This window comes from Caretta caretta, chromosome 26 (assembly GCF_965140235.1).
Source record: "Caretta caretta isolate rCarCar2 chromosome 26, rCarCar1.hap1, whole genome shotgun sequence".
In the NCBI taxonomy this organism is placed as follows: domain Eukaryota; kingdom Metazoa; phylum Chordata; order Testudines; family Cheloniidae; genus Caretta; species Caretta caretta.
The window spans coordinates 14,522,181-14,544,867 of NC_134231.1; the positions used below are offsets into that span (position 1 = coordinate 14,522,181).

The 22,687-nt window shown below is 57.5% G+C and overlaps 1 protein-coding gene across 1 annotated transcript in view; it reads right to left on the reverse strand.

Moving 5' to 3' along the window:
- Positions 1 to 8,391: 8,391 nt before the first annotated feature.
- Positions 8,392 to 22,687, reverse strand: part of NUDCD3 (NudC domain containing 3) — a 69,616-nt gene continuing 55,320 nt past the window's right edge. The window contains exons 5-6 of the mRNA XM_048829412.2: positions 14,648 to 14,836; positions 8,392 to 12,420 (exon numbers count right to left, since the gene is read on the reverse strand). Coding sequence (XP_048685369.1) covers positions 12,310 to 12,420; positions 14,648 to 14,836 — 300 coding nt within the window. The 3' untranslated portion in view covers positions 8,392 to 12,309. The remainder of the gene's footprint in view (positions 12,421 to 14,647; positions 14,837 to 22,687) is intronic.

A 22,687-nucleotide genomic window follows, 5' to 3' on the forward strand; every position in this document is an offset into this window, starting at 1 on the left:
GGGCAGCTGGAGGTGCTGGGTGTAGCCCACAGAGCCCTTCGCGGTCTGGTCCCCATGTCAGTGCAATCAGTGGAGGGTCTGCTCTGGCCCAGCCCCATGCACCAGAGCTGCTCTTTTCTGGAGCGCTGGGGGGTGGGGGGCAGGCTGAGAGATTCGGGGGGCTGCAGGGCTGAGAGAGAGAGATTATTCTGCTGGGTGGGGGCTCACTTGGGCAGCCTGCGGGAGGCTGTGTGTCTTGTCTCTCAACTTGCATCTGGAAGCCAGGTGGGAGAGTCCCAGGTAGAGCAGCCTCGGGGTGACAGCGGCTCCCTCATTCCAGCAGAACTCCTTGTTCAGTGCCAGAGGAAGGGGCGGCGTCAGGGCAGCTCAGGGCATTTAAACCCAGGCTGCATTAATGAGCCCAGCGCGGGGAGGGGCAGGGCAGGGCAGGGTTTGCTCACGGGCTGGGGCAGAGGGGCTGGGAGGCATGTTCCCCGGGCTGGGGCTGACCCCCTGCAGCCAGAGTGCACAGGGCGCCCTGCCAAGAGGGCAGGCAGCTGGCACTGCTGTTGCCATGGGCACCGGGGGCGGCTGCGGGGGGCTGCACAGAGCCCCGTTATATTTGTGCTTTCGTTTGCCAGCGCAAAATTGTCCCTCGGCTCCTGGGAGACAGAGGCAGCTGCAGCCCGAGCTCAGTCGGGGGGTGGGAAGGACACCCCAGGTGCGGGCACCACGGACCCTGCCTGGGTAGGGCTCAGAGGAGTCACCCGGGGGCGAGAAACCAAGTCAGTGTGAAATACTGGTGCTGGGGGGGGCCTTTCCCTGCTCGGTGCTGGAGCCTTCAGTCCCTCCCCAGGCACCGCCCAGCTCGACCTGGCCTCCCCTTGACTCCGGTTTCCTCCTGTCGCTCTGTCATCTTCCCTCTGCAGCCTGTGTCCTTCTCTCCTCCCTGCTCACCTGCCCCCCGAGCCTGCCTCAGCCACCCGGTCAACTCCAGCTGCCCCCACCACCCCACTGGGGTTGCATTAAGACCTCTGCTGAACCCCTGCTCCCCCCTTGCCATGGGGATGTAGGGCTGCAGCACACAAACCTCCTGCCCCCCCCCCCCTCCGCCCCCCACCCAGCCACCAGGGAAATGCTCAGTCAGTTCTGGCCTCCCCACGCCATCCGGGTGACCTGGAAAAGCCCCCCATACCCTGACGCCCCCATAGAAAAATCCAGGCCAGGGGCCGCTTCCCCAGCATGGCACGAAAACTCCCGGGAGGGAGCTGCCATATTGACCTCGTTAATTGCGACGGGGCAGCTGGAAACAAGGTGATGGCAGCTCAGTGAACCTGCAGCAATCGCTGCCCATGCTGGGGCTGCCATATGCAGAGGGTCTCCTCTGCCCTAAATCCCCAGCCCCACAACCCCCAGGGCCCCTCTTCTCCCTGCCCCCCTCCCCTGCACAGCGGAGATCTACAGGCTCCCAGCTCCAGTCATCCCCATTACCCGAAGCCCCCTTCCCCTGCAGTCTCCCTGGCCATGTCTTAGGGGGTTGTATTTCCAAGGCTGGGCCTTGGGGCTGGTACCAGGGGAGGCCAGTGCTGGAGACTTGGTGCCTCCTGGGTGCCCTGGCAGGAATGAATCCCTTTGTACCACTCCCTGTTTGGGGAGCTCCAGGTTGGGAACCCCCCTTCGGTCCACATCCGCTGCCCCAGGCCCTGGCCTCGCCCCCCAGGTTCCAGGCCAAGCCAGTTGTTTGACGGTGGGTTTGTAGGAGCTCTGAGCAGGGGGTTGGACTAGGTGACCTCCTGAGGTCCCTTCCAACCCTGATCTTCTGTGATTCTATGACGCACAATCTGGCTTTAAGCAGAAGCCGAGATGCTGGGGTAGCGTTGGCCGGTGGCTCAGGCCCAGGAGTTCCTCCCACGGTGAGTCTTGCTGCGTTTCGTGCACGTTTCTCCCCTAGCCCCCTGGCAGGTTCTGAGAGCCTTCAGCCAAGGACCCATCTCAGTAGTGATACCTCACTACTGCCCCTACCCGGGCCCACTCCTGCTATCCCCTGGGACAGAAAGGGAGAGAGACCGTGGTGCTCTCTTCTGTACCCTGTGTCCTCTTTCTGCCCTGTACCAGGGTGCCCGCTGGCCTGGTGTCCCCACCCTTTGGGCTTCACCACACTCTTCTCCGTAGCCCCAAATGCCAAGCGGGTGGGCTTAAGTTTTGCTTCCTAGTTACGAGTGCGAGTTCTGGGGATTCGCCAGCCGCTTGCCTGCGCCGTGGCTGCCAGCTGGAAAGTGCCAGGGAGGAAGAGCTCTGAGGCGGGGGTGAGACCAGCTCTCTTCCACTCCCAAAGAGCCCGGCTTTCCCCCCCCGTCTCCTCCATGCCTTCAGCTGGCTGAAGATGTTCGCCTGACGTGGCTCGGGTGAGTCGGCCTCGCACTCATGTTGACGTTCATGTTGAACGTCTCTTCCCCCCGCTCTTCATTAGCACAGGAACATTAGTGTGAAAACAGGATCTCGCCTGCTGCTCACGGGTCACGTCAGCGTGAGTCAGGCTTCGGGGGAGGCCAAGGGCTGGTCGGTGGCTCCCACGTGAGAGCAGCCATGGCCTCTGGGAAGGGGCGGGGGGTACTAGGAGGCTGGCTTCGGCTTACTGAAAGGAAAATAAAGAGGTGACTTGAGCACAACGTCTAAGTACCTTCATGAGGAGAAAGTCCCGGCGCTAAAGGGCTCTTCAGGCTCGGGGGGAAAGGCAGACCCAAACCCGCCGGCTGGAGCTGAAACCAGACCAGTTCCAATCAGAAATCTTAGCAGCGGGGGCGACTAACCCCTGGAACGATCTCCCACAGGACATGGGGGAGTCTCTCTTTCTGCAAGAAGTGCCTGTCAAGCCAGGCTGTTGGGCTCACTCCAGGAGTAACAGGGTGACTGAGTTTCATGAGCACAATGGTCCCTCCTGGCCTTAAACTCCGAATCGATGAACCCCTGGGAGAGGCGGGAAGCAAAGGGAACAGACAGAGCACAAGTCACCCTGGCTCCTGGCGCACTCCATGCTCTGTGCATGGTGCTGGCACCCACCGCCCTGGCTCCGCGTGGGCCCAGGGATGTTCCCCTCGGACCAGGCCAACGGGCGCACGAGGGAATGAGCGACTGGTGAGGAAGAGCCACCTCTGTAGCCAACTCCCGTTCACTCCCCCCGCCAGGACTCAGCCAGTGACAGGGCCACTCCCCACGGCCTGAAATGCCCCCTGTATTCCTCAATAACCTACCCCTGGGGAGGGCTTCTCCACCCCACACTGCCATGCCATCTGTCACGGAGTCCCTGGGCGATGCTCTGGAACTGCTCCCCATGAAGCCAGTCAGGACTCTGGGGCAGTCGCCTTTCTGTGAGCACCCTGTCTGCAGGACACACAGCTCACACAGCTTCCACCTTCCTGGGTCTGACCTCGGAGCATTCAGCATCCTCTGCCCCTCCGTGCGCTTCCCACAGCGAGTCCGCTCAGGCGGGGCTCCTGGGGAAGCCAGAGGGTCCTGCACCCCAACTTCGCAGTCAGACGTGACTCTCAGCCAGCCAGTAAAACAGAAGGTTTATTAGATGACAGGAACATGGTCTAAAACAGAGCTTGCAGGTGCAGAGAACGGGACCCCTCAGCTGGGTCCATTTTGGGGGGCAGTGAGCCAGACAACCACGTCTGCACTTCACTCCATGTCCCAGCCAGCCCCAAACTGAAAACCCCCTCCAGCCCCTCCTCCTCTGGGCTTTGTTCCTTTCCCGGGCCAGGAGGTCACCTGATTCCTTTGTTCTCCAACCCTTCAGCTCTCACCTTGCAGGGGGGAAGGGCCCAGGCCATTAGTTGCCAGGAAACAGGGTGTCGGCCATTCTCTGTGTCCAGACCCCTGCACACACCTGCCCTCTAGGGCTCTGCAATGATCATACACCCTTACCCCACCACCTAGAGACTCAAGAACTGCATAGGGGAAACCGAGGCACCCCCGCAATGCTCGGAGGAAACATCAAGAACAGGCCCACTTCGTCACATCTCTCCCCCCTTCGAGATTGAACTGAGCGGGGTCACTTTACCCGGTGACCTGGGGAAGTTCGAAGCCACCAATGTTCCCATGGATGCCCCAGCATCTCTCCCATTCCTTGGTAGGAGTTACACCAGGCCCTTCCAGTTTCACGCCCTCCCTTAGGTCGGGGGTGGTCGATAGCACTAGCAGGCTGCATGTGGGAAGGTTTCTGCAGCCCATGCCCTTTGGCCACCCCAAAAACCCAGGGGGTCAAACTGGGATTGGGTTTTCTCCCAGAGCTCCAGTCTGGAGGGCTGCAATTCGGGCTCTCTTGGTTAAGGGCCCCCATCTTGACCTGGGCCACATACTGTTCACTTACAGAACTAGCATGGAGACATCCCTTTCTCCACAACCTTGTCTCCCCAACAAGCTGGCCAAACACAGCCACTTGGTTATAGGACGGTATACCTTTCTTAACAGCTTTCACTCCATCTGAGACCTTCTCAAAGCTCTCCACACTGGATCTTTCAACAGCAAAGTCAGTGGATCCATTCACAACAGAAAATTTCTGGCTGTTAGGAACTGAAACTTTCTTGATTAAATCACTTTCACACCCTTCAGTTGCAGTAAACTGCTTGCAAAGACTCCATGAGGATTCCTTTCCCAAGGGCTTTTCTATGCAACAATTCACCCCTCCCAGAAATTCTGCTCTTACCCTCTTTACCTAGGGCTTGCTCTAGGGGAACACTTTCCTGAGCAACAACAGACTCTTTCTGGGTCTCCCTTACATCCAGAATCACCTCTGGCCCATCAGGCGGATTCCTACACAATCCCCTTTCAGGCAAACTTACAGACTTCCTAGATAAAAGGTTAGAAGCCTTCTCCTTCCCTTTGCCACACACAAGTTCAGGAATCTTTTCCTCCTTGCTACAGGTTTCCACACCCTCAGTAGGTAACACAATCACACACCTTCATGCTCTCCTTGTGCCCTGGCTAGGATCTCACCCTGATTAGACAGAGTTGCTACACCCTTTCCAACAACACACTAGCAACAGGCAAAATACAAGCACCAGAATTGTCTGGTCTCTGGGATTTTACATAGACCCTAACTGGATGCGACCTAGTTACAGGGCCATTCTCCCGAGCAGACAGAAACTTAGGACCCTTCCCTTCCTGGACTTTAGCTGAATCCAGAACCAGCTCTGAGACAACTGCACGACCCTCAACCATCACAGGCTGAAAGGCCCCTTCTGTCTGCTCCACAGACCAAGAAGAGCCGGACACACTTCCTCCTTTACCAGACACACAGGTTGGGATCTCTTTCCCCTTGTCCCAGCACACAAGGCTGGTCACAGACAACTGCTTGGAGATCAGGGTAGCTCCCTCCATAGGCAAGTCAATACCCCTGACAGACAGAGACCCATTTCCTTCACTGTCCCAATTCTCCACCCAGCTAACAGGTAAGGTCCAGGGACACTCATCTTCCACTCTCCTCGCCTTCCCACCCTGCTGACTGGACACAGCCATCAGCTCACAAGGCTGCCTAGGCTCATCCAAACTTCCCTTACCAAGCACCTTGCCACTCCCCACAGATCCCCTGCCCTGCCTGTGTCTCCCCCCACTCAGCTGGGGTCTCAGCTCCCACTGTGCTCAGCGCTGCCCTTGCTGTCCCAGTGGGGGCAGGCCACTGCTTTCCTCAATGCATCAGAGCCAGCGAGAGTCCCCAGTCTGGTGTGCAAGGGGGCAGGGAGCATCTCTCTGTCCCACCCAGCCCCAGGGGTCTGGTTACAGGCAGGCAGGTAGCCTGAGCCTAGCGGCTCCTCCCTGCTGCCAGCCAGGTCATCTGCATTTTCACTGACCATTCCCTCTCTGCCGATTGGTTCCCTGGATTCAAATTCAAACCCTTGGCAGTTACAGGAGCAGGGCCTGGATCCTGTCCCAAAGAGACACAGTCACCCCACAACAGGGTCTCGCAGCTGGTGTCCTGGAGCACCCCAACGACCAGCCAGCCCCACCCCTCCTGGGTCTGCACGGGGATCTGGGCCATAGGCAGGGCGAGGGGCTTCGTCCCTGGGACCCTCACCCAGCTCACACAGCCCCTCAGCATCTGAGGCTGCACCACCCGGGGCCTGACACCAGTTCTCTCTGTCCCAGGATCTCGCCACCCCAGGAATGTCTCCCCATTGACCATCCCCTTCCGCTCCCACTGGGGGTCCGAGGGGCCTGGCCCCAGGAAACTCCACACAGACATATAGGTCAGGAGTGGGAGCGTGTCCACCTCCCCACCCATCTGGCTGATGGAGTCTGTGGCCTTGGGACCCAGCAAGGGAGCTAGACACCGGGGCTTTTCCGCAGGGTCCCCCTGGTTCAAATCGCCAGCCTGCTCAAAGGCAGTGAGGTGGCATCCACACACCCCCCCTCCTTAACTAGGGGCAGCAATTTAGTCTCGAGGTTCCCTGCGGAACTGGCCCCCCGGGGTCTATCCCCACTCACCCTGGGGAGGTCCCCTAGGCCTCTCCGCTCCCCCACCGCCAGTTCATGCTGCTGCTGCTTCTGCAGCTCTTTCTCGGGCTCTCGCTGTCTCCCACGGTCCTCTTGCTCTCTCGGACTCAGCTCCAATCCCGTCCCTCTCGATCCCCCGATGGGGAACCCGATCGTGAAGACCCTCGTCTGGTCAGGGACAGGAGTCTTGGGGATGCCTGGCTCCCACTCCAGCTGCTCCCAGATCCTGCTATAGCCCCAGTTGGGGTCAGGAATCTGTTCCTTAGAGCGGTCATCCTCCTCCAGCTGCACGATTAACTCTGCTTTGGTGAACTTTCCAAAGTCAACCCTCTCTTTCTGCACAGGGTTACAATGTCCTTCTTAAGGAGACAGTGACAGGCCGTCACTCCGCTCTTCCCAAGTTGTTGTGGACTCACAGGCCTGTGTGTTCTCAGCTCCCCACGGTTTCCAGGGAGAACCCCTAGTGTGCCAGCCCTTCTAGAGGTCACCACCTCTTTGCCAGGGTCGAGCTGCAGACTCCTCCGCCCCTTGGACTGCTCGCTGCAATCCCCAGGGGAACCCTGTTACTGCACAGTCCTTCTCGCTGGTCACACACTTCCAGGGGTTAACCGCCCCCCGAACCGCTCCTCTCTGAGCCTTCAGCAGGCCTGGTCCTCGGCAATCCCCCTTCGTGTTACTGCTCCCCAGTCACTTACTGCAGGAAGCACCATCCACGGGGTGCAGTACATCCCACCGCTGCCACCAGTTGTCACGGAGTCCCTGGGCGATGCTCTGGAACTGCTCCCCATGAAGCCAGTCAGGACTCTGGGGCAGTCGCCTTTCTGTGAGCACCCTGTCTGCAGGACACACAGCTCACACAGCTTCCACCTTCCTGGGTCTGACCTCGGAGCATTCAGCATCCTCTGCCCCTCCGTGCGCTTCCCACAGCGAGTCCGCTCAGGCGGGGCTCCTGGGGAAGCCAGAGGGTCCTGCACCCCAACTTCGCAGTCAGACGTGACTCTCAGCCAGCCAGTAAAACAGAAGGTTTATTAGATGACAGGAACATGGTCTAAAACAGAGCTTGCAGGTGCAGAGAACGGGACCCCTCAGCTGGGTCCATTTTGGGGGGCAGTGAGCCAGACAACCACGTCTGCACTTCACTCCATGTCCCAGCCAGCCCCAAACTGAAAACCCCCTCCAGCCCCTCCTCCTCTGGGCTTTGTTCCTTTCCCGGGCCAGGAGGTCACCTGATTCCTTTGTTCTCCAACCCTTCAGCTCTCACCTTGCAGGGGGGAAGGGCCCAGGCCATTAGTTGCCAGGAAACAGGGTGTCGGCCATTCTCTGTGTCCAGACCCCTGCACACACCTGCCCTCTAGGGCTCTGCAATGATCATACACCCTTACCCCACCACCTAGAGACTCAAGAACTGCATAGGGGAAACCGAGGCACCCCCGCAATGCTCGGAGGAAACATCAAGAACAGGCCCACTTCGTCACACCATCCAACTCTCCCGTCCCCATGCCCAGCCAGCTGGACTTGCCGCTGCCCAGGGAACAGCAGGCAACACAGGACGGTGGCTGCAAAAAGGAAGCAGCTGGTGGGAAGATGTGGTCAGGGCTAACGGGTGAATCCAGCGGCCAGTAGAAAATATCACACACCTGAGCCCTAGCTCCTTGCTGAATGGCAGAGCGTTTCCTCGCCCCCAGGGCGATCTATCCAACTCCAGTTCATTCCTGCAGGGGTGGTGGGAGCCCCAGCCCCGGGGGAGGTTTGGCTCCGGCTGCTGGGCATTGCTCTGCTTTGTCGCTCGGCTCTAAGGCAGGTCCCAGCTGGAGCCTTGACTGTCCCAAAAAAGCAGCAGGCTGGATCCAGCCCAACGCATGTCCCCCAGAGGGGGAAGGAGGGGCTCCTCGCAGAGTCACATACATGTGCACACAGTTGCTCAGACAAACATGTTTATTGTAAAGCAAGAGGGAGGCGGACAAATCCCAGTGCAGCCGCGTGTGGCGGCAACGGGGTGCCGGTCGCTGGCTCCCGGGTGCGGCTTGGAGCACGCTGCCAGCCTCTGCGGGGCTCACGGAGAGAATGAAGCAGGCTGCGCCCACCGCAGCCCAGGCAGCTAGAGCTGCTTGGCCTGTGGGCCGCCCCGGCCTGGGAAGAGACCCGCAGAAGAGGAGACAAGGAAGAACGAAGCGAGAATAACCGCTGGGTAGCCTCCAGGCTGAGGGAGAGGAGCTACAGGTACTGACCCAACCGGGCCTAAAGGAGAGGGGAGCCGGCCAGCAGAACACACAGGCTGGGCTCCTTTAAACAGGCAGAGGAACTGACTTAACCCAGGAGTAGGAGACCCAGCTGTGATGGCGAGGGGGCCCAGGGGCTATTCTAGGGGGTGGCCCTCAGGCACATACGGGAAGGGGGTGCAAGCCCCGCCCCCTTCCGCAATCGGGCCCTGCAGGGGGGTCCAGTGGGGCTCTGTGTAGACCACAGCGTCTGTGTTTAGGAGCCTGCCACGTCCGTTTGGAGCTGCTTCCAACTTTGCCAAACTGCAGCCTTTCAGGCTGAAATCGTCCACAGCAGCAGCAGTCGGCCCCAGGCTGAATGTGGCTGGAAAGTTTCAGCCGCAGGCGGCCCCAGAGCCTGAGGCTAGGGGAAAATACCGTGGCCACATTCAGAATTCGGCACCCTTGTCTTTAAGACGCTCTAAAGCTCGCGCAGTTTGGAGCAGGGACTTGAAATTCGGCAGGGGGGCGGCTCTGGAGTCAGGGAGGGGCCTTTTGACGTCCCCCTTAAAATCCGCACTAATTTGGACAAACAAACAAATCGCAGCTCGCACGTGCCCGGTAGACTTCTTAGCAGCTAAATTCCCCCCAAGCTGAGCAGCACTGCAAGGGCACCTCGGAGCTGTGTCAGGTCCGCGCACCCCAGCGGAGGGCAGAGAGCCTCTCGCCTGCGCTCTCAGGGTACGTCTACACTGCGGCTGGGCACACGCCGCCCGAGCGGGACCTGAGCTAGCAAACCAGTGTGACCACGGAGGCTGGGGCTCTCAAGCCCAACTCAGCCCACCGCTGCAGCAGCTGCAGCACCCGCCCCGCTGGGTCTAGCGCAAGTGACTCCTGCTTGAGCCGCTCGACGCCTCTGCCGGAGTTGGGAAGCTTGCTCCCGGCTGCAGTGTAGACACACCCTGAACGACCCCCGGTGGCGGGGCCCCCGCAGCATGGAGGAGGCTGCCCAATGGATATGGAGAGGGGACAAGTGCCAGACCAGCAGGGGGGAACGGACTGGCATAAGGAGCCAAAGGTGGGTGCCGATGGGGAGTGAAGGGCAAGTGGGACTGGGGCTTTGAGTAGACTAGAGGCCAGGGAGGGACGGGAAGTCAGTAGGGTGAGCAGGGGAAGATGGATATGGAGCTGGGGGTGCGGGGGACTGGCTGGGCAAGAAAACCGGTGCTGAGTCAGTGGGACAGGGAAAGGAGACAGATCTGACAAGGATGCAGGGGGAGAACTGGTATCAGCGGGGCGGAGACTGGGACAAGAAGCCTGCAAAGGGGGTGGGGGGGCACAGCTTGGGACTGGGCGCCAGTGGGGAGGGGCCAGAGGGGGGCGGAGAGAACAGATGGAGGGGGAAGAGAGAACAGATAAGGAGCCAGGAGGAAGGGCAACTGGGACTGGCTGGGCAAGGAGCTGAGGGGCGAAGAGCCTGGGAGTTGGAGGCAGATTAGAATGGGCTGGTCACAGAGCCTGGGACTGTCATAAGAAGCCTGAGGAGTGGAGATTGGCTAGGCTAGGGGAGGAGAGTGGGACCAGGGGCAGAGAAGATCCAGACTGGAACAAGGCCAGTTTGGAAGGGACAGAGCAGGAGGAGTCAGGCCTGGGGGCAAAGTAAGTTGTGCCCACAATATTCCTCTCCCGCACCTGGAACCCAGGAGTCCCGAGTCTCACCGTTCCTCTGCTGTCCGCAAATAGCTGTAAAACCCACTGGCAGAGCACCCCATCCCCCTCTCATACTGGTCCACAGCGAGGATGACAACCTACTACTGCTATCAGTCGGTCCGTTAGCTCAAGCAGCAGAGGTCTGGGGCAGGATTTACAGGTTTCAACCCTGCTGATGATCCACAGGGGAGCTAATATGATTCCACATGCTGGAATTCCTGTTGGGTTTGTTTCCAGCTTGTTCTTATAAGACCCTAGGAAGTTACATACACACACACACACCTAGGTGCAAGGAACATGATTACGGTCGCAAATCAAAAGCTAGGAAATGCCCAAATGAAGGTTGCCTAGACAACCTTAATTCAGCCCCCAGTGTGTGTGCATTAGGATACGGTCTTTAAGGACACAGTCACAGACGATTATTTCTGCTGAGTCCCGTGGGGCTTGCTGCTACAGCAGGTACCGGCAGCCTGCAGGTGGCCGGTTTTCCAGGCTCTGACCCTCCTTGGAGAAGCGGGGCATCAGTGTGTTTTCTTGGCGACGGAGAGGACACAGGATGCAGCGGTCTGAGCGCCTGGCTTTAACGCCTTCCGAGGTCAGGGGAGCAGTGGCAGACCAGCCCCACCGTATCCTGCTTGAGCAGCTACATTGCTGACCACTACGCTGGCTAGACAGACACCTGCTAGCTCTGCCCACCCGCTCGTACTGTACCCATGCTGCCTCCCCGGCCGCCATGACCACCCTGCCCCTTTTAGCACGAGACCTTGAGCAGAGATAGGATGTGGCTCCCAGGCTGGGAATTCACTCCGAGCTGTGGCGTAGACACCCCGCCAGTAGCTGGGGACACGATTCTCAATAAAGCGGCCGCTAGTTTTGGGTGCCCAATGCAATGCCCCTAGGGCTCTGTTTTCAGACTCCCAAGCCAAGCAAAGACAGCGGGAGCTGCAGGTGCTTGCTGCCTCTGGAAATCAGCCCCCAGGGTGCTTTAGGTACCCAAAGCTGGGCTGATTACACAATGTGAGCCCTAGGGGGTTGTGTATATAAGCAAAGGCTGGCACAGGGCAGGCCTGGCCCCTTGATCTCTGCCATAGCTGAAAACCTTGTTAACAGAACCAGCAACTCACAGAACCCCAGCTGCCGAGGCCAGTGGAGAACTGGACACGTGCGGATAGATGCGTGGGCGCAGAGTGCCACACTTGGTCCCAGGCCCAGGCTTTGCAGGTGTATAGCGCTTGGAGCATGGCATGGTCTGCGCCATCTCCGCTACCAGGTGTCTGAGGCTGCAGCTCTTCCCTCCCGCTGCCAGCACCCTGGGGTCCCCCTTAGAGACGCCCACCACCAGCAAGGACAGATCAGCCACTTTTAAACGGGGCCGCAGAGCCATAGGGCAGCGCTGCCATCTCGGGGGGGAGGGGGTGTGTGTGTGTCAGGCACGGGGGGCTGGTACGGGCTCCCCAAAAGCAAGAAAGACAAACTTCAAAGTCACCTCAACAAGCATTATCTATTCCTGAAAAACAACAGCTGCCTAGGTTCCCCCCCCACCCCCCCAGCAGCAACCGGGGCCATCGCCAGCGAGAGAGAAAGGGAAACGCTACCAGCAGCCGCTGGTTGCCGTGGTGACAGAGGACGTCGTTCTGCGTTTGCTAGGCTTGCCCCACATGCATCTCAAACACACCACGCTGGCATGGGGGGAGGAAGCACTCACGCTCCCCCCGCCCCCCCAACCACACCCCCGCCCCAGCCGGTTGGCGGCTGGCTGTTTGCAAACAGCGCGAGGATAAAGGGGTGGCCGGACGTCACTCGTGGGAACAGGCAGAGGGGGAAGCCCAGGCTCGGCCCCCGCGCTAGCTGGCTACACACAGAGGCGCTGGCCTTGGCCTCACGATCCCAAGCGTGGATGTGATCTTCCCTTTCGCGCCGGGCGTCGTCAAAACTGCACGGCCCCCGGGGAGATGTTGAACATGGCGGGGTCGAACTTCTGGCCCCGGAACGGGGAGCCTTCTACGTCCCAGCCCTTCTTCAGCATCTCGTGCACCTTCTGAAAACGCAACGCACTTGAGTCAAGTCTACGGAGGAAATACACAGCTGACGGAGACACGGTCCCACCACCCAGGCTGGTCTCAATGCCCCACCGGTCTCTGCCATTCCCTAGCCGGGGTCACCACCCCTTTGCCTCAATCAAGTGCCTCACAACCCTCAGGCTTGTTCAGCTGTCTCCAAGGAACGAGTTTAAGGAACCCCCCAGGTCAGCTCCACGCCTGGCCTTCCCAGCAGCCTGCAGACTCAGGGAGTGGCTCAGCTCAGGGGCTGTGCCAAAGAACAGAGAACCACGAGGTCCCCGCTCATTTCCCAGAGAGCTTTGCATGTCAACACCAAGCCGAAAGGTGCTTCCTGCTTTGGTCTCTCCGCCTCACAGAGCCACCGGGCTGGGCTCCCGAGCAACGAGAGGGAGTCACATGACAGACCTGCACCCAAGCCCTGCCCTGGGGCAGCGAGATGGCGCTCAAACAGCTCCCCGAGCCGCTCCCCCACCGCTCCCCCTAAAAGCCACCCTGCTGGGCCACTGTTGCTATGGGAGAGTGAGCGGGAGCCTACTCTGCCCTGGTGGCTGCTTGCTAGCAGCAGGGTCCAGGCCACTGGGAGAAGCCAGCTTTGCTTTCTGGTGATGCAGAGCCACAGGCCAGCCGATGGAGTCAAGGCTCCCGGGGTATTGGGGGAAGGCAGCAGAAGTGACATGTCCCTTTTCACCTCCAGATGGCAGGACACGGACCGTTCCTGGCCACCCTCAGCAATCTTGGCTGTTTCAGCTGCAGGCTCAGCTACTGGAGCGTGCTCTACGCAGGGCTGCGGCTCAGAGACAGCAGAGGCCAGGCTGGCCATTACCCGCTTGCTTCTGGGTGCAGCTCAGCTGGTTAAGAATGAAAGATCTTGGACCTGCATACTGGGTGTGACGAAGTGGGACTGTTCTTAATGTTTCCTCTGAATAGTGTGGGGGTGCCTCAGTTTCCCCTAGGCAGTTCTTAAGTATCTAGGGGGTGGGGTAAGTGTGTATGATCATTGCAGAGCCCTAGAGGGCAGGTGTGTGCAGGAGTCTGGACACAGAGAATGGCCAACACCCTGTTTCCTGGCAACTGATGGCCTGGGCCCTTCCCCCCTGCAAGGTGAGAGCTGAAGGGTTGGAGAACAAAGGAATCAGGTGACCACCTGGCCCGGGAAAGGAACAAAGCCCAGAGGAGGAGGGGCTGGAGGGGGTTTTCAGTTTGGGGCTGGCTGGGACATGGAGTGAAGTGCAGACGTGGTTGTCTGGCTCACTGCCCCCCAGAATGGACCCAGCTGAGGGGTCCCGTTCTCTGCACCTGCAAGCTCTGTTTTAGACCATGTTCCTGTCGTCTAATAAACCTTCTGTTTTACTGGCTGGCTGAGAGTCACGTCTGACTGCGAAGTTGGGGTGCAGGACCCTCTGGCTTCCCCAGGAGCCCCGCCTGAGCGGACTCGCTGTGGGAAGCGCACGGAGGGGCAGAGGATGCTGAATGCTCCGAGGTCAGACCCAGGAAGGTGGAAGCTGTGTGAGCTGCGTGTCCTGAAGACAGGCTGCTCACAGAAAGGCGACTGCCCCAGAGTCCTGACTGGCTTCATGGGGAGCAGTTCCAGAGCATCGCCCAGGGACTCCGTGACACTGGGCGACTGCCTCTCCCCCACTCCCGGCCGCGAGGGACCAGACCCCCTCTTCCTGTTGGTCCTTGACCAGCCCTCTCCAGAATGGCCGGCAGGGCTCTCAGAGGACTGCGGGCTATGGAACGCATGCCGGCTGGGCTGCGAGGGCTGGGAGTTGGTGACTTGCAGGGTATGGAGTAAGGCTCGCCTACACAGGAGGGCATGGGAGAGGCGTGTGGGGAAAATGATGCTTGCTGAGGTCCAACGGGGGGGGGGGGGGGTGTGATGGAGGAGTCAGCATTGCCACACAGGACACAACGTCCAGGCAGCAAATGGCAAGAGGGTGGTGCTCAGTTCCCCGGAGATGGCTCATGGAGTGGGATCCATTAGGGGCAGAGCAGCTGGGGCCCGTCAGGAAGCCAGGGTAGGTCTACAGCTCCAGCAGTCACGCTGGGCAAGAGGAGGGATAGCGTTTGCTGCTAAGTCCCTACTCAGTCCAGCCAGGCACAGCCATCCCCTAGTGCTTGGGCGCAGTGTCAGAATCAAGCCATCAGCAAGGATCTGCCCGGCCAGCTGACATCCTGCTTCCCCGCAAGCTGCAAAGGACCTACCAGCTCATGGCTCTGGGGCTTGCCCTGCAGTTTCTGGTGGTAGTCGAAGGTCAGTCTGTCCAGCACGGCATGCTCCTCTTCGTCCACCGTGGCCATTGAACGCTCCTTGTTGATCTTATCGATGTCGATCGGCTCCTCTCCCTCCAGGATGGCACTCCACCAGTACTCCCCCACCTTGTTCAGGTTGATCTGGGGACAAAGACAGGCCAAAAGCACCGTCAGCCCAGCAAGCACGAGACAAGGTGCAGCCAGCCAGCCAGGCCTGGGCCCAGAGTGGAGCCCAGTCCAGGAGTCACTACTCTAGGCGAGGCATGAGCAAGCTAGGCAAGAAATGAGGTCTCCCCACGGAGCAGGGGCAGCCCAGTTTGCCCAGAAGCAGCCCTATAAAAGCTCCTCAATGGTGTTTCACTGGCCAGGTTTTCACCCCAGTGAATCAACAGGCTGGCAGCTCCCAGTCAAGGGGGCGGAATAAATATAGAGCAACAGATGCTCTGCTGCAACCAGATATGCACAAGGAAATAAAATTAAATGATTGTTCTGAACCGCCCTGGCCCCCGGAAATCTTCGGGCTAAACTACATTTATCACCCACCTCTGACTCCTTCACCTGCACTCTGCCCACTAACCCACTACCGTGGGGCTACTGCTGGTATCCCAAACAGCTCAGTGGCTGCAGACCAAACCCAGCCCACTCCATGTACCTGATTTCCTTCTTTCCCTCCCGAACACTGAATTTAGCTCCCAAAGATAGACTAGCCCAAGGCTCAGGAGGAGGAATACTTGGCATTTTACAATGGTCCCCGAGGGTTCGAAATAGTTACTATATACAGCTAGAAAAGAGAGACTCTAGCTTTCCAGTGGGGGTCACAGGACAACAGATTCGCGCCCCGGCCATTAACACCACATTTATGTACTGAAAAGCTTCTTACATCATTTTGAGATGGTGCACGTTTTCTTTGCTGTCGAGTTGCCTTGTGGGAACTCTCAGCACCATGCGGAGAAGATGAAGGCTTTATGGGCACTCACTTGGGGTGGGGGTGGGGGGATGACTGTTGTCATGAGTTATGTGCCCATCCCAAGTCTTTACACCCTCCCACATCAACAACTATTCACTGTGCGGCTTCTGCTCAACCATCACTGCACCAGCTGGAGCCCTGCCCACTGAAGGGGATGTTCCCCCTGCTAGCAAGAAGCAGTGCCCTGGCGGACATTTTACCATGCCAGCGAAGGCTGCCATCCAGCCTGGCCAGTGAAACGCCCTTGAGGAGCTTTTATAGGGCTGCTTCTGGGCAAGCTGGGCTGCCCCGGCTCCTACAGGCACTGATGCTCCATGGGGAGACCTCATTTCTTGCCTAGCTTGCTCATGCCTCGCCTAGACATGCACGGCTGCCAGGGTGTGCCCCCCACTATGTGCTGCCACAGAGGGAAAGGGATTTACCAGGCTACGCACTACCACGTATCCCAGGAGAGCTGGGTCGGGGGAGACCTCTGCCTCATTCACTCTTCCTTCAGACGCGACCTAATCCAGGATTCTGGTTCTCTGCACTGGATCTACTCGGAGTTCCTCTCTCTTTCCTTCTACACCCTTAATACTAGTATTTCCGTTTTATGAAGAGAACTAAGGCACAGAGCGGGGACCAGATTTACCCAACATCACGCTGAGTTAGTGACCGCGGTGGGAGTGGAACCCTAGAGTCCTGGTTCTAGCCATTAGGTAATGCTCCCCCACCCATGTGGGCCTCTGACAGTGTAGATCTGTGGGGGGGGGGGGGTTCGCTCTAACCATTCCAGATTCTCTCTGCATCCCAGCCCACACGTAGGAAAGCGAACGGAGGGGCTGGCTTGCACATGCCCTTTAACGGGGAGTGGTGTCTCCCTTCACACACAATGCCAGTCAGTTCTAATGACAAGTTGGTGGGTTGCTTGACTCCACATGGTGAGTTTTTTAACGTGTCCCTCCATAGCAATTCTTAACGACCAACCCTCCCCACCTCAGGGCCAGCTGGTTTTGCAGCCAAGCAGTGCAGGACATCCAGGATTCTCATTCATAGGATCTCCTTCAAAGAGGCTTGGGGCTAGCAGTCTCCCCCCTAACCACACTCTGAGCACGGCAGGTGTCTCTCTGGAGAGCCAGCTCAGCATGCCCCCCGTCCAGTCCAACAGACGCATCAAAACATGAATTAAGAAATGGCTTGAGAACTCGGGGGCACAGCTGGAGCTTCCTGATTGGCTGGCAGTGATGTCATCCCCAGGTCTGTGAGGCCAATAATTCTCAGGCCCTGACGTTTATTTGAATGGATAGATTCCATTTCATAACCGCCGGGACGCGAGGCCGTGCGTTTCACAGCCACCGCTGAACTGGGAACGGCTTCAATGCCTGCCGTCGCGGTGCAGCCCCACCTGAGGTGGGCCAGAACCACCTGGCAATGGGGTTATGTCAGGCAAAGGCTGGAGTGCTGATAAAAGACAACCGTGTGTTGACAGGACTGAGCGAGGAGGAATCGCCTCTAGCCGCCCACAGGCTCAGAGCGGCGGGACCTGTCAGACACCCCCTTGATTAAGGGATTCAGACCCTCTCCGAGCCAGCTGACGACTCTGCTCATGTGCAGCCCAGAGAGGAGCCCTCAGCGTGGAGATTTCACATTTCACTAACCCAGAAAAGAGACTCCTGCCTCAACTCCCTCCCATGCATGAGCGGGGGCGGGGAGGAGGCTGAAATGTCACACGCTTTTAGCTGCCGCCCCTGCTCGGTGGGAGTGCCTGCCCCTGTGTGTGTGATGCAGAATCTGCTCTGTGACAGGAGACGGGGCCAGGCGTGCGTCTGAAGGAACGGCAAGCAGGCGGGGAAAACAGCGCCATGTGAAGAAAGTCACCAACTTCAGAGACAGCCCCAGCAGCTCTGCCGACAGCCAGCAGAACAGGGGTGAGGGCCTGCTATGGCCTGGGCTGTACTCATGCCTGGGGGGGGGACGACACAGCAGAGCCAGGTGAGGGAGAAATGTACGAGTGTAAACATCACATTTAGACAAACATGGAAGCAGGAGTGGGGAATCCGATGCAGACAGGAGCTCCTAGTAGTCAGCATTTCTCTTACTCACTGTGCTGGGCCAGCCAAGATGGTTTTTTCCCAGTGTGTTTTTTATTTTAACAATAATCTCAGCGGTGAAGAAGATATATGGTGTGCATTGGCACCTCTGCAAGATCATCAATAAAGTCAGACAATACCATTTAGTCAATGCTCTCAACAGCTCCGGCGGGGAAACATGGGCAGAAGCGAACAGCTATTAAAGTTATGAAGCAAGGAGATTTTCTCCCGAGCAAAGAAAAGAAGCCGGTTAACAAAGGAGAGGATGGCGGGGGCATTTTGGGATCAAGCCCTCTGGGCAAGGGGAGCCAGGAAAATATTCCAACACAGATAGCACTGGTGATTCCAGCCAAACTGGCCCATTCCTTCTCCTGGTCATTGCACGGTTTGGCTTTAGAGACAGAGGAAAGACTGCCGAACTGTAAGCCACAGGCGCGTCAACCTGCAGGTGACTAAGCAGGGTACAGCTGGACTCTCCCTTCCATTAGGGATCTCTGCATTTAGGAGCAGCAATCAGGGCCTGGTGTAGTCCACCGCCATGGCGTCTGCTGCAGAACCATGCTCCAGAACCTAAGCTTTTATGATTAGTCTTTAATTACACGTGCAAGTACTGTTTTTTCCCACAGCACCCCTGCCTCATTCGGCAGGATGGACGGTGCTCACTTACTGAGCAGCTAACCAATATTTCGTTTTATCTCTACCGTCCAGGCCCTATTTACGGCACACGGGTCAAACCCTGCTCAGAAGGCAAAATTCTTAATTTCCTCCTGGACGTTTCTATGGCGCTCCTCACTCCAGTAGCTGAAGGGTCCACAGACACCAATGAACTGAACTTCACGTGTGTGCACGCATGGGGCATTATCCCCATTTTACAGAGGGGGAACTGAGGCACAGAGAGATTAAGGAAAAGAGTGTCCATTCGTTACAGGTGCCCAATTTGAGGTGTCTATGGCACAAAAGGAGTAGGCATTATAGAGCATGTCATACGTGCCAAGCACAGCTCCTAACGACTTCAGTTGCAGCTGTGAGTGCTCAGGACTCCTGCGAATCAGACCCCAGCATCTCAAGTTGGGCACCTGGAAGATGAGGAACACAGGCAGTGACCTGCAGTGAAAAGCTGGGAGTAAGTGACTTGCCCAGCCTCACATAGGAATGCTGTGGCAGGGGCAGGGATTAATTCATCTCTACAAGGCAGTGTTCAACTGCCAAAACCACAAGGCCAGGCTTTATTCCTGCAGTCGCCTGCTCCACTCACTACACACCTTCCAATTTCTGCAAGAAGTGAGGCGGGGTCCTAAACCGTTTTCTTTCTGAGGCCCCCCACCACCACCACCACGCTATACAACTCTATGGCCCAGCGGGGGTGGGGAGGACCTCGGGTATAGGCATCATTTGACTTCTATTTTGGGGGGACAGAGGCTAGCGGGGCTCGAGCCAGCTCTGCACGGTGGGGTGCAGAGAGGGAGTGTCACCTCCACCCCCAGACTCACTTAAGCAGGCCACCCAGCCTGTCTGGGTTGAGGGGTGGGTAACCAAAAATTATAACTCAAAGGTGGAGGGGCTTAGCACAAAAAAGTTTGAAAACAGTTTAGGGTGCAGGCAGGGGGGTAGCAAGGGGCTGTGTGCAGACAGGGGGTAGTTCAAGGTGCAGGGAAGGCATAGCTGGGGCTGTGGGAGGGCAGGGGGGTACTCAGGGTGCAGAGAGGGGGTAGCTTAGGGTGTAGGGAGAGGGGTATTAGGGGCTGTGTGCTGGGAGGGTTCCCCTGGGGTCCCTGTTCCCAGAGGGGTCTGCCAGCCACGAAGCTCCTACCAGCTGCCTCTGTGGGAGCACAGGGGGCTGGGAGCTGAGGAGCAGCTTGAACCCGGGACACCAGCAGGAGACAAGGGAACGCTGTGACTGCCTGCTCCATGGCACCAGCTTCCCGCCTCCAACCTGGCCAGGGGATGGGGAGAGGAGATGGGGGGAGGGGGGGTGGAGCTGCCCCAGGACTGCTGTGCTCTTGCGCTGCAGGGTTTTTTTTTGGGGGGGGGGGGCAGGGAGGGGGGGAGAAATGCCCTCCATGTTCCCAACTCTGCCCGGGGGCTCAGGGCTTCTGCCCAAGGGGGAGCTCTGGGGCTCTGGGATTCAGCCCCGGGCCTGTCAGCTTCAGTCCCTGACTTCAACCCTGCAGGGGTGCTGGAGCTCTGGGTTTCGGCCGCCGTGCCCTGCAGACCCCTTGAAAGGGCTCACGGACCCCCAACTGAGCACCCCGCCACAGGCAACAGATTCATTAAGGGCTGATCCTGTCCCACTGTAAAAAAAAAAAAAAAAAGGAGGGAGTTTTGCCCTTGGGTTCAAAGGGAGGAGTGTACCCTTCCTGCACAATCCTAAACCATTCCCGGAGCACTGTCCCATCCTGTCAACTGAATGAAGCCGGGACCTGTGGGAAGAGAGAGCATATGCTCATGTATTGAAGACTATCATAAGGCAGACACACGAGGGGGCTCAACCGCCCCGCAAACCGCAGCACACACGGCCCAGAAGATGGGTTTTGCAATTCCACAGTTGGGGCAGCAACAAGAGAAGTGAATCTTATTGCAAAGAGAAATCCTGACCTGTCTGCACTGTTCGTTTCCCTATTGAATTCAATGCAAATCAGAACCTTCGCGCATTGATTCTTAGACCCTAAGGCCAGAAGGGACCATTGTGACCGCCTAAGTCTGATTCCTGTATAACAGACCATGGGACTTCCCTGAAGCTGCTCCAGGACTTCCAGCTGATGGCTGAATTCAGCACTTTGGGGTCCCAGAAACCCTGAGTCTTTCTGCAGGACTGAGGGCCAGATTGCTGCTGAGCGTAGAGCCAGCCCTTTATGTGTCTAGAGTGCCTTTCAACCAGAGGGGCCCCAGAGCCCCTTACGGGCTGTAAGAAGAGTCATTCACCTGTGGTTGAAATGGAGGGAGACCGCAGCAGCTGAGCTGGTTTATAAGGGGGAACCAGCACAGCACCTTCTAGAACTGGAGCTTCATTTTGCCCCCCTAAAGGTCCTGAAGTTGCCAGAGTGGATATTGAGGGGCTGCAGGAGTTAACCCCTCCTGGTGTGAACGTATTATTGCTACAACACAGTGTGCTCAGAGCTGTACAAAGCAATGAGGCGGCCAGGGAAAGGACCTGGACTGTAAGTAAGGGAAAGCAATAGACACAGGGACCCAGATCCTCAAAGGTATTGAGGTGCCTAACTTCCCCTGGCTTCAAGGGGACTTAGGCACCTTACCTTTGAGGATCTGAGGGACCAGTCACCAGGGATTCAGGTAAGACTCTTGCTGAGAGGAACGAGATGTAAGCTGAACAGATGGAGCAGAGCGGGGAAGCCTGGTCAGGCTGGATGAGGGAAGAGGTTCCAAGCACAGGGGACGGACGGGACGAGATTGGAGATGAGATAAGAATGAGGCCTTGGACACAGGAATAAAACTGATTGAAGGGAGCGAAGTACTGAGGAGGCAAAACATGACTCCGAGAAGCCTGATGCTGATGTGGATTCTGTCTGTCTCAGCCGAAAGACAGCACACCAGCCCACTGCCCCGTGAAGGGACACAAGGTTGATGTCAGCTCAGGAGGGCAGAGCACCACTTCCTTGCACCAGTCCCTGCAGCAGAGCGCCTCTCCCAGGGGCACCGGGGTCAGCACCCACTATCCCAAGAACCAGAGGGTTTACCGTAGGTGGGAGGTTTCCCATCAAGTATTGACTGGGCTCCACTCTTGGTTAGCTTGTTGCAGTGGTCCAGATCCTGCAAGACCAGCTGTGTTGGGATATGAACAGGAGGGAGGAAGCAAAAGGCTTTTTAAAAATAACATCCTAGGGGGAGGGAGAGAACAAGGTAGGAAGGGGAACAAATTACAGGGCTGAAGTACTAAATGCCAACTTCACTTCAGCTCCAGCTAGAGAAGAATGTCAGTAATGAGCAATCAGGTAGCACAGAAGGAGGTGAGCAGCTAAACGAGAGAAGCAGCAGAATTGTTCAAGAGCAAGTGAGGGAATATCTGGAGGGTGGGGAGCCTGCTTAAAAATCAGCAGGCTCCTGCGGAAGCTACTCAGGACTTTAAAGGAACTAACGTGGCGCTGTTGCCAACTGCTCATGGAAGGCAGAAGAGGTGTCGGGGCAGTTTTCGATACGGGATCACGGGAGATCTAGGGAAGTGGAGATCAATTATTAACATTGCCCCCGTAGCTCTCTGGGTGCTACGCAGACGAGTGCTTTCATAGCTCTTCTAGGCAGGACTTTGTAACCAATCCAAACAGCCTGGCTAGCGAACATTTGGGGACGGGGCGGGAGGGGACGTGTTGTGCATGACACCGAGCACAGGTTTCTAAAAACAGCTCGTGCAAATCTATTTTAATCTCACTGTTTGACAAGCTAACTGGTGTAATGGAGAAGGGGAACGCAGAGGAGATTATACACAGGACCAGGAGTTTGCAAAGGCACTTCACACAGTGTCACATGACAGTCACAGAGAAACGAGAAAGATACAGGCTAGCTAGGATCGCAAAGCTGGAGAGACGATAAAAATTGAGCTTAGGTGTTTGTAGAGCACTGGTCCAGCTACCATCCAAGCACTAAGAGGCGTCAGGAAACGGTAACGGGTAGAGAATTAGGTTGGGAAATTACAGCCATTGGATTTCTTCCTTTGCTGGACCAGGACTCTGAAGGGTTTCACAAACATGCTGGAGAAGAGGATGGAAAATATATTGATCTTTAGTCCAGTCACCTGCAAACTGGATATAATTAAACAAGACACTGCAGTGGTGCTCCTTTTAGGCGGAGAAGAATAAAGGGAGCATTGAGGAGGATAAACGCAGAGGGAACCAGTATAAGAAACAGGAGGATGAAATGGTTAAACAGGTGGACCGTGGCAGTGATTATAGGACAGTGGACTATAGGACAGTGAAACAGAGAGGTGTACAGGAAAGCAGCTAG